At 40.9% G+C, this 12,225-nt stretch overlaps 1 protein-coding gene across 1 annotated transcript in view; it reads left to right on the forward strand.

The window, feature by feature from the left end:
- Positions 1 to 12,225, forward strand: part of SLC17A8 (solute carrier family 17 member 8) — a 52,201-nt gene that overhangs the window by 19,350 nt on the left and 20,626 nt on the right. Inside the window, exons 3-5 of the mRNA XM_060023886.1 lie at positions 6,813 to 6,931; positions 8,727 to 8,841; positions 10,264 to 10,351. Coding sequence (XP_059879869.1) covers positions 6,813 to 6,931; positions 8,727 to 8,841; positions 10,264 to 10,351 — 322 coding nt within the window. The remainder of the gene's footprint in view (positions 1 to 6,812; positions 6,932 to 8,726; positions 8,842 to 10,263; positions 10,352 to 12,225) is intronic.

The following is a 12,225-nucleotide window of genomic DNA, read 5'->3' on the forward strand; positions in this document are numbered from 1 at the left end:
CAATAGTTTGAGATAGCAGCAACAACCATCATGTGATATGAACATATTTATAATTTCCACTAGTCACAGAGTCACAGGTACTGATAAATGACTGGGGTTTGTTTCCTACATTCATAATTACAGGAAATGCTAAAGTTTAGATAGTGGAAATAAAGATGCTGATTTTTCCCCATTCGAGTTCATAGATCCACATGGTTCCATCCACGGACTCCAGGTTAAGAAACCCCGGTAAAAAGGTAAAGCATGGGGTGAGCGTCAAGAGAAGGAGGCAGCAAGTAAAGTGGGGTTAGGTCTTGCAGAGCCTGGTAAGCCATGAGGGGAGATAGGGGTGGGCTTTAAGCAAAGAAGTGGTATGGCCAAATCCATGCTGCAGAATGATCACTGCCCAGCCAGTTATCTCCAGTGGATTGGGACTGGAGTGAGTGGAAGCAGAAGGCCCAGTTCAAAGGCTGTTGTAGTCATAAGCACTTAAATGCTTTAAACACTCTGATGTCACTTAAATAGTATTGATTTTATGAATCACTGGAAAGATAAAATCTGGTTTGTTTTCTAAATGGTAGGCCTAGAGAAGGATTGAAATTATGGGAAAATAAAATGAAAATGTATGCCCAGTGGATACCCAACATATACGTATTTCATTGTATTGAACACACACACAGGAGTGATGCATGTGGAAATCCATCTGTTTGCAGAGAGACATCTAATAGTTCTCTGGTCCCTGCCCATATTCGGGGAAACATTTATTTGTTTATTTATTTTTAAAATGTATTTATTTTATTTATTTTTGGCTGTGTTGGGTCTTCGTTGCTGCGTGCGGGGGCTTTCTCTAGTTGCGGCGAGCGGGGGCTACTCTTCGTTGCGGTGTGCAGGCTTCTCATTGCGGTGGCTTCTCTCATTGCAGAGCACAGTCTCTAGGTGCATGGGCTTCAGTAATGTGGCACACAGGCTCAGTAGGTGTGGCTCACAGGCTCAGTAGTTGTGGCTCGTGGGCTCTAGAGCGCACGCTCAGTAGTTGCAGTGCACATATTTAGCTGCTCCACAGCATGTGGGATCTTCCCGGACCAGGGCTTGAACCTGTGTCCCCTGCATTGGTAGGCAGATTCTTAACCACTGCCCCACCAGGGGAGCCCTGGGGAAACATTTAGATCAGAATTTTCCAAACTGGTGTCTGGAAATCATTGTTCTGTAGGCTGTGCTGTGAAGAAGGTGTCTTATGAACTGGGAGCCTTTACAGTGTCGTGTCCTATGAGAATCTCCAAGAGGGAGCTGTGGAGTGCATTGTTTCCTGGACTTGACTGCAGAATGCTTTCTTTCATGCCACATCTGTCTCTTGACAGAAACTGTTCCAGCATTACGTGGAACAGTTTCTGTCAAGCACCGGTTTGGGAAAATTTGATTTCAATTCATTAAAAAGAAGTCTTTAGTTGGCCGGCAGGTTTTTTGTTTATTGTTTTTTTTTCCTTTTTCTTTTTGGCTAAGAGATTATTCTGCCAGAAGAAAAGGGTACCATGGAGATTCTTCTAACCATTCTCTTTTTCATGCCACAGCTGAATCTGTTTTAAAAGGATAGCCTGGTTGTTTATTTTGAGACGGGGAGGGAGGGCCGTAGAGGTGTGAGGGGGCATGTCATGCATTTTAAAAATAAAGAATGATGTATATTAGTGAGGTTGCAGATGTGTATCACATGCATTCTGGCCGCCTTTTGTGAGCAAGGGCAGCTAATTAAACTCGTCTGCTGAGGCCCGGATCAAAATGATATGCTGGTTTGCAGTTGTTTGTTGCCTGAAAAGATAGGCCTAGGTCAACAGAATTTGCTTGGAGGTATATGGAAAAGACATTTTGATAAACTTAAGGAACAATGCTGTGCGTGCTCTCTAGTTTCTATGGTTTTGCCCTCTGGAGTCTCAGAGAAACTGATTAAGATCTAAAATATGCTTTACATCATTTTCCCTGGCCTTATAACTAGGAGTTTAGTAGCATTTCAGAAGTTCCAATTTATAGCAGGCCATTTCTCTCTTATCCAAATAGAACAAAGCTTAGAAATCATCTGAGCATGTTCAACCCAAGGACAAAGATTTCACTAAGTATATTACAAAAGGCTCTCAATGGCTGGTATATTTGTTTGGTTGGTTTTATGGGAGAAAAACTAGGTATTTTGCACTGAGATATTTTAAAATCTTCGTTTTCAGCAGAGGGAGAGAAGTAAGCAGTGTGAATTGGTAGGTCTTGCAAATAAATGGCATATATTCTATTAGTGGTATAAAGGGTAGTTTTAGTTGATGTGTGAGTAATCATTTTTAGTTTAATAATTATGAGTTTTAAAACACGTGAATCACTTAGAACAGTGTCTGGCATGTGGTGAGCAATACATGACTAAAGTGTGAGCAACTTTGAGATTGGTTCCCATTACCCTCAGGAAAAACCCAAACTCCTCATGAATCATGAGCCCTGTAGGGTTAAGAAGAATTGGGCTTTGGAATTGGCCAGGCGTGGTTTCACACTTGACTCTGTTGTTTATTAGCTCTGGGACCTTGAGCAAGCTGCCCTTCTGTCTTGGTCAGGGATTGCTGGTTGCAAAGAATAGAATTGCAGTGAAACCAGCTGAAGTTAAGAAGGAAATTACAGTGGGGCTATAGGGGATCTCACGAAAGTGAAGGGCAGAAAGCAAATCTGCTGTGTATGTTTGTGCAGTCTGCACCCTGGACAGGGGAGCCCAGCCTGAGGTGGGACTAAAATCCAGGCTGTACCCTACTGTGGGGAGGAAAAGGAGCCAGGAAGGGCAGAGTGGAGCTGGACCTCATGGGAGCTAGGAAATCCTTAGCTTAGTCTCCAACTTGCTTGCTGTGCAGTGTCTCGCATCTGCTTCTCTCTGAGTCTGCTCCATTCTCCCAGGTCTCTCCATGGACTGCTGTTTTTGTTTTTTCCTTTTCCTTTTTTAAAAAATATTTATTTATTTATTTTTGGCTGCTTCGGGTCTTAGTTGCTGCACACAGGCTCTTTGTTGCGGCCCACGGGCTTCTCTCTAGTTGCCGCGTGGGTTACCAAGCACGTGGGCTCAGTAGTTGCGTTGCATGGACTTAGTTATCCCATGGCACGTGGGATCTCAGTTCCCCGACCAGGGATTGAACCCGTGTCCCCTGCATTGGAAGGCGGATTCTTAACCACTGGACCACCAGGGGAGTTCTTTTTTTTTTCTTTTTCCATGGCTTCTCACTGCCCTCCAAAGCTGAAGTTCTTTGAGTCGTTGCCTTGCTGGGGAGCTGACTTACTTGTCCCTGACTCCAGCGGGACTTGTTTCAATTGAAGTGTTCAGTATTGTCTAACTAGAATCTCTGGGTTCAGATTAGAGAGAGAGAGAGAGAGACAGGTGGACTGAGTCCATCCCATGCCTTGGCTCCCTCTACTCAGGTGTCCAGTCACAGGGGAGAGGCCCATGGCTCTGGGGGAGGAAGAGAATCCTCTTAGAAGGAAACATGTGTAGGGAGCCAGGAACTGGCATTTCTAGCAATTCTTTGCTAATCCTCATTGCCTTATTGTGAAATGGGAATAAAAGGCCTGCTCTACAGATCAAATGAGATAATCTGGCCCCAATATATTAAATACCTATATTACTTTCCTAAGGCTGCTGTAACAAATTACCACAAACATGGTGGCTTAAAACAATAGGAACTTAGTCTCTCATATCTGGGGAGACCAGAAGTCCGAATCTGTGTCAGCAGGTCCACACTTCCTCCAAAGTCTCTAGGGGAGGATCCTTCCTTGCTTTTTCCAGCTTCTGGTGGCTCCAGGCGTCCCTTGGCTTGTGGCAGCATCACTCCAATCTCTGCTTCCGTCTTCACATGGCCTTCTTCCTGTGTACCTTCTCTTAGGTCTCAAATCTCCCCCTGCCTTTCCCTTACAAGGACACATCATTGGATTTAGGGCCCAGCTAGATGATCCAGGAAAACTCATCTCAAGATCCTTGACTTTATCACATCAGCAAAACCCTTTTCTCGAATAAGGCAGCATTCATAGATTCTGGGGATTTTGTGCATATAGTGTTTGGGGACCTTTTTTTCAGCCTAACACAGTACCTGACACAGTGCTTGGCTTATAATAATAGTTCAGACATGAGGCCATTACGATTGTAGTGGGTTCAAGAGATAATGAAAGTCAGTTCTCAGCAGGCACAAGTGCTCTTCTTCAGGTATCATTTCTCAAATGGACAGAAGCACCATCTCATCAGAGAGAAAGACATGAGCAAGGGACCAGGTGATTGACAATTAGCTGCTGGTTGAAGTGGAGCTCTCTGTCTTGGATCCTTGGATTCTTGGGGCATTCTGTGACTCAAGGCAAAGAAGTCCAGTCGCTACTTCTCAGTGAGAAAGTCAAGTCTCCGCAGCAATGGAAAGAATACAGTTTTTTGGGGTCAAGTAGGTAAGAGGGCTTAGTCTTGGCTCTCTTTATAACTGGTTGTATGACCTTGGGCAAGTAAATTAATCTCTCTAAGCCTCAATTTCCTCTTCTATAAAAAATGAGATAATAATAGTTACCTCTACGTGTTGTAAGGATTAGAAGAGGAAAGACGTGGAAAGTGACTTAAAATCAGGTCCCTTTTCACTCAGTGCTTCCCTCTGTCTTTGAGTAAAAGCCAAGGTCCTTATGATGAGTTAAAGGGCCCTTCATCATTTGAACCTCTCTTATTTTAATGCCTATTATCCTCTTCCTCACGTTTACCCTCTAGCTTTACTGACATCTTGCCATTCCTCTAACACACAAGACACATCCTTACCTCAGGGCCTTTGCACTTGCTATTTCTCTGCCTGGAAAGCTTTCTTTTCAGATAATGAACAGCATGCCTTGCTCCCTTTCTTCCTTTAGGACTTTACTCAACAATCATCTCCTCACTGAAGCCTTTCCTGGCCACTCTATCTAAAATTTCACCCTACTTCATTCCTACACAACATTTCTGTCCCCTTCTCTGCTTTATTTTTTTCTTCTTATCACTGATCACCATCTAACACAGTATGCACTTGTATACTTTCTGCCATCCCCACTGGCATCTTTGTGAAAGTAGCAATTGCTGTCATTGTTCACTGCTGTATCCCCAGTGCCTAGAGCAATGTGTGGCATGAAGTAGCATGAAATAAAAATTTGGTAAGCTGGTTTGAATGAATGATTGTTAGTCCCATTTTACTCTTGAGCTTCAACTTCCTAATCTGCAAAGTGGAAACTACAGTACAGAGCACAGGCCAACGTTACCTGGACTGTGATCTCCTCAAGGCAAAGGCAATACTTGTTTGAGTTTGTATTTATACTGCCTATCACCTGACCTGGCACACAGGAGGCATGAGGTACATGTTGAATAAATGAGCAAATTATTATATAACAATTTGTGGGAAAATAAACCGTGATAAAAATTTATGAGATGTTGGGGACATCCCTGGTGGTCCAGTGGTTAAGACTCCACAATCCCAATGCAGGGGGCCTGGGTTCGATCCCCAGTTGGGGAACTAGATCCTGCATGAATGCCGCAACTAAGAGTTTGCATACTGCAACTAAGAAGCCTGCATACTGCAACTAAGAGGCCTGCAGGCTGCAACTAAGATCCTGCATGCTGCAACGAAGACCCAGTGCAGCCTAAATAAATATTTTTTTAAAAAAGAAAATTTATGAGATGTAATATGTTGATAATTAAGAACCCTTACTCCATAATAGGAACATCTAGCATTTTGATATCAATGCTTTACAAAGCCATTCGTTTATTCATTCATTTGGCAAATCTTTACTTGCCCCTTCTACATTACAGGCATTTGTTTCAGGTACTAAGGCTATAAAGTCAAAAGGACATGGCTGCCACCTTAGAGTTACTCGCCACCCCATGTGGGAAGTGGACACGTGAATGGCAAGTTTGAGAACAGTGTGAGTGCCATGGCTGCAAGAACAGAGGTCTGTGGACCAAGCCTAGGAAAATGACCACTTCAGTTCAGGGCAGTTGAGGCGCTTCCTCAGAGGAGGGATATTTGTAGGGAGTCTGAAAAGGATGAGTTACTATGCCTGGGGAAGAAAGTGAGGAAAGGCTCTCTAACCCTCAAGAATCATATTTTCAATGACCTCAGAGTTGTGGAAGGGTATTTTGTTGTTATCATCATCATCATCATAACAACAATAATGGCTGCTAACATTTATTGAGACTACACTATGTTCCAGGCATTATCCTAATGTGTTAAATGCAAAATCTCTAAGCAGAGGGATAACCTACTAGAAATATTTATGGTGTTTATCCCCACACATACTATAGGGAGGTAGAATAGGTTTTATTATCCTCATTATGAAACGAGAGATTAAGACTCTCATTCCCTTTGTGCTGTCACTAAATTGGTATCTGAATAACCTAGTAAATAGCCTAATAGACCTAGAATTTATTTTTTGTTTTCTTTGCAAGTTGTTTTATTTTCTTCCTAGCACTCATCATTATTCTGTGTGTATATATATACACACACATATATGTATATATATAATATATACACACATACATGTATATATGTACACACATATACATATATATATGCACATATACATGTATATCTATTTTTTTCTTTTTTTTAATTTGTACATAATCTCTCCTTTCTATCACTAGAACCTGAGCTCAGTGACAGCCAGGACTTTGTTTTGTCCTATATCCCAAGCACACAAGAGGCCCTCCATAAAATATTCTTTGAATAAAGGAGGGAAGGAAAGACCTCATGGGGTTATTGTGTAGGTTGATCAGTGAATAATTATGGTCAAGTGTTTTCTTCCAAACACAACTGTGTCTGATTTCTCATTTCCAGACAGCACAATTTAACTGGGATCCAGAGACGGTGGGCCTTATCCATGGATCTTTCTTCTGGGGCTATATTGTGACACAAATTCCAGGTGGTTTCATTTCAAATAAGTTTGCTGCTAACAGGTAAGATAAATTGATATAACATGAGTGCTGCACAGATCATAATATGGCTTTGTACTCTTATAAAATCTGCATAATTGGCTCTCAATTTAGGGGTACAGAATGAAAGATAGAAGCCGTTCCTAAAGATGTGATTCACAGACATTGATCTTATATGATCCTGTTCTTAAGAGTCTCTTTTTGTTTACTTTTTTGTCTAATCTATTCTATCTTGCAATTCTTTAAATGATTATGTAATAAAAAGATCAATTGCAACCGAGTCAGGAGAAACAGTTCCTGGACCCTAAGTAACTCACTTGGTGACCTCTACTGGGTTCCTGTTTTCTCTGGGCCTCAGTTTCTTCATCTGTGAAATGAAACGGATTAGATCGTGTTTGAGTTGCCTTTGACCAATGACATTCTGTGATTCTCTGTACTATGTTAATATCGTCCTGTTCCATACAGGTTTTGTCATGTGAGTAGGAGGGGCTAGTCTCTAGATTGCAAGATGTCTTTAATGCCCTTGAGATTCTATGGTAGGTGTTTGAGCAATTAAAAGTGGGTCCAAGACAAAATGAGGTGCTTCAAGGAGTAGTAAGTTCTCTGTCACTAAAGGTATTCAAGCAGAAAGATGGCCACTTGGGGGAGATGTAGTACGTATATGTACCAGAAAAGGAGTGTACTAATTATTTCCAAGTCTCTTCTAATTGTAATTGACTTTACATATGTGGATTTTGTGAAGTGTATACTTTATAAAGCAGTGTTTTTCAAACTCTAAAACAGAACTCATTAGGTGGTAATAAAATCAATCGTGATTTACCAATGACCATTTTCTAAAAAAAAGAGGGAGAAATAGAAGAAAAGGTAATCAAATAGAATAAAATAGAATAGAAAATATCTTAGCTCATTGCACATTTAAGTATTGGTTTTTGAAACTTGTTTCGGTTACATTTGTGTGTATCAGTGTGTTGAGTTGCAGTATAAAATATATTTTGTTTTATGGGTCAAGGACAAAAAAGTTTGAAAGTCATCTCGTATAAGCATGACTCATATTTACTTATGTTCTTGTGTAGTTTGTGTCCTTTATTGTCACTTACCTGTTGTATTCTTTTTAAAAAGTGATAAAATATTAGTTCTTATGGTCTCTGGGGTTACTACTTACACTTCTGCCCTAAGAAGAAATAACATATAAAGTGATTTCGCAGCATGTAAAAAGGGCTGAAGCATCACTAACATGTGTGAGAAAAGAAGAAAATGCTGCCAGCTCTCTTTTCCCAGGACACTCCTGTCCAGGCAGGGAGGAGAAGGCACACGGTACTTGGCAGAGAGTTGGGGGCTAAGACAGGTACACAGCCTGTCTTGTGCTTGGCTGGTCCCAGGACACAGCATGCTTCTCAGATAGTCAGTATCCCCGTCTGGTAAAGTGAGAGCAGAATTGGGAAGCAGGAGACACAACCCAAATGTGCAGAAGTCATGAGGTAATGGTCAGAATGGATCAGTTGGGTAGAACCAAGAAGAATGGTGGGTCTCCAGCAAGCTTACCTCATGCTGGTCAATCTCCAGCTTCAGGATCTCATCTAGGCAGGACATCCCTGTACTGCCCAAAACCTTCCCATGATTGGTCCAGGGACTGGAACTTGGGAATCAAAGCGGCCCAACAGTCTAGCTTGGAACACACCAGATCCTAACACATCTATTTCTCTTTCCATTAATTTCTATAGTGATCTTCCATAAACTGTTAGGTTTGTTCCTGATGTTTAACTAACATGCCACATCCATCAGTGGGCCTGCCCAATAACACAGTGTTTTGGTCCCTCAGGGTCTTTGGAGCTGCCATCTTCTTAACATCGACCTTGAACATGTTCATTCCTTCTGCAGCCAGAGTACATTACGGATGTGTCATGTGTGTCAGAATTTTGCAAGGTCTAGTGGAGGTAGGAGATTCTTAACACATTTTGATATCGCTGGAGACAACATGGTCCTTTAGAAATTTCAGCTTTTGAAGAAAACCTCCTTTACTCAGTTTTCCTATCTTCCACCTTGTCCTGCTATCTGAACTCTCTGGTTGTGATTATAATTATGAATCCTTTAATTAAAATGCCTTGTATGATTCCATATTTATACCCAATAAAGGACCATTTCATAGAGGGCAGAATTTCAGATGAGGCAGGAGTGATCTTAGAGATAATCCAACCCCTTTCATTTAATAAAATTTGAAACTGAAAGACTCAAACTTACAGTCCACATAGCAAGGGCTCTTTCCACTAAAACAGTTTAAATGGACTTATTAATAAATCTGTAAATTTTCAAGGGTGTGGTCTTACACAGAGATTTAACTTGATGAAGGAGGTAGAATAATATAGAGCCAGAAAGTAAATATTTTGCACTTTGCTGGCCATACTATGGTCTGTTACAGTAACTCAACTCTGCCATTGTAATGCAAAAGCAGTCAGAGACAATATGTAAACATGTGGGCATGGCTACTTTCCAGTAAAACTTTCTGGACACTGATATTTGCATTTCATATGATTATCACATGCCAGGAAATATTCTTCTTCTTTCAATTTTTTTTTCTGCCCACTTAAAAATGTAAAAGCCATCTTTACTTGAGGGCTGAACAAAAACAGATGGTGGGGCCATATCAGGCTATAGTTTGCCAATACCTGATGTAGAGAAATGTTTCCCGAACTCAGGCATTCACCTCTAACCTTTGTCACTTTTGTCACATCCACACTACGATTTATACTATTATTTGCCTATAGTTTTTCCCTAGATCAATTCACTTCAAAACAAAACAAAATAAAAGAACCTATCATAAGCAACAATATCTTTGATATCATGGGCTTGATGTACTAGTTATATTTTATTTCTAAAGCATGTTATAATATATATGTAACAATTATAATAAAAAATGTAGGTTGTTGTAGCACCTTAAGTCCAACTTTAATCCCACTAGAGGGGCATATACCACACTTCAGAAAATACTAACATGGTAGAAAGAACATGATATTAGCAGCCGTGAAGACTAGAATCTAATCAGTTAATGGCTCTGAGCCTCAGGTTCTGTATCTTGAAAATGACAGGATATCCCGGCTGGTTGTGGAAATCCCTTTCTACACTAATATTCTATAATAATATGAAATATAAAGACTCCTTCCCTATTCCCCACCATGCTTACGTTTGAACTAGTATTTGAATTTCAGCATCTGTGCCATGAGCCAAAATAGCTGACACATGTCATTTAGTATCTGTAAATTAGGCTTTGAATTGTAGTGTTAAAGAAGCAAAATCTGTGTTTTAAACACAAAAAGAAACTGGAGTCGAATCGAATAATCTATTTTCAACTGTTTTGCCAGGGTGTGACCTACCCAGCCTGCCATGGGATGTGGAGTAAGTGGGCACCGCCTTTGGAGAGAAGCCGACTGGCCACAACTTCTTTTTGCGGTAAGTGTATTAGAACCATAACAAGTTTCATTTAGGAATGCTTTGGCTTCAAGTGAAGACCCTACTAAATAGAATTTATTTTTTTCACATAACAGAAGTCCAAAGGTAAATCGTTGCTAATACTGATCCTGCTGCTTCGTGATCTATCCAGGGACTACGCACATTCGGACTTTTTACTCCACTATCCTCAGAGTGATAACTTTTTACATTCATGCATGTTCCTCATGTTCACAAAATGGCTGTCACAGCTCCAGGTATCAAGTCCACATTAAAGGCAGAAAGAAGTGGGGATAGGTGTCCTAACCATGTCTGTTCCTTTCACTAGGAAAGCAAAAGCTTTCCCAAACTCCCTAGCAGGCTTCCATTTATATTTCCTTGGTTCTAATTGTGTCATATACTTTACTAACTGCAGAGAAGGCTAGAAAAGCAAGTGCCTAGTTTTTCTAGCATCTTTAATAGACAAAGGTAAGAAAGAAGGGGTTGGAGGTGTTTGTAGGATTAGCCAACAAATGATATTTTCCAAAGTTGAAAACAGAATATATATCAATAGAATCATCAAGGCCCCCACTCCTTTTCACAAATGAAGAAATTAAAACTAAAGTTTAGTTTCATTGAACTGAAACGAAAGTCCAACGACTTGCCCAAGGTCACACAGCTACTAAGTTAAGGAGCTGGATCTAGACCACCTGGTTCTTTTTTTTTTTTTAGACCACCTGGTTCTTGATTCAGAACTTTCCTCACTGTACACTACTATGTACACATTGTCATAGAAGCTGTTTAATCAATTTTCGCCATTATCTTCCAGATAAAAACAAAGTGGACACCATCCATCTTACCCGAAAGTAAATTAATGGCTCTTAAGTAGTGATGTGACTTAAATTCCTGGGTCTCCAAACTTCACCTTGCTAAGGTTGCCTCATTTGAAGCCATGTCTTTGGGACTGGCCCCTCTACGAATCTCTGAGAGTAATCAATGTTCAGAAGAGTCTACTAGGTATTGATTAACATTTGAACAAGAACAGCACATGTTGCCACCAATATTTTCAAATATTTTTTATGGGAGAAGGGGCCAAGAAAGACAAAAGTGCCTTAGGCCACGAAAGTCACAACAGGCCCACGTAGAATTAGGATCAGAATTTAGTTCTGCTTAGTTTTTCAGGCTAGCGTGTCTTTCCTAACCGTAGGTAATGTGTATTTCTTAGCTAAAGAGGAAGCTTTATTTCTCTGAATATCTTTATTTATTTCTCCCTCTGTCTCTCTCTCTTTACCTCCTTAAGTAGTAGTAGTAGTAGTAATGAAGGATCCCAGGGAATCTGGTGTGAAATATCCACCCAAAGTGTCTATTTTGTGCCTAGTTTGGAAATGCATGCACAGCAGAGATGTCTTTACTTCTTTAGCCTCTCTTGTCCTTAGAAAGTATTTCTGTCCTCTTGTTTGAAGTTCAAGATCATCTCTACCTCCACTACTGATCTTATACCACCTCTAGAAGAATATGATTCTGCCCCAGCTGACCTTGACCTATTGATATTGTCTTTTTAAATTTATTTATTTATTTTATTTTTGGCTGCATTGGGTCTTCATTGCTGCGCACAGGCTTTCTCTAGTTGCGGTGAGCTGGGGCTACTCTTCTTTGTGGTGCGTGGGCTTCTCATTGCGGTGGCTTCTCTTGTTGCAGAGCACAGGCTCTAGGTGCACAGGCTTCAGTAGTTGTGGCATGCAGGCTCAGTAGTTGTGGCTCGCGGGCTTCATTGCTCTGTGGCATGTGGGATCTTCCTGGACCAGGGCTCGAACCCGTGTCCCCTGCATTGGCAGGCGGATTCTTAACTACTGTGCCACCAGGGAAGTCCCCTGATATTGTCTTTGGATGATTTATTT

This window comes from Delphinus delphis, chromosome 11 (genome assembly GCF_949987515.2).
Source record: "Delphinus delphis chromosome 11, mDelDel1.2, whole genome shotgun sequence".
Classification (NCBI taxonomy): Eukaryota; Metazoa; Chordata; class Mammalia; order Artiodactyla; family Delphinidae; genus Delphinus; species Delphinus delphis.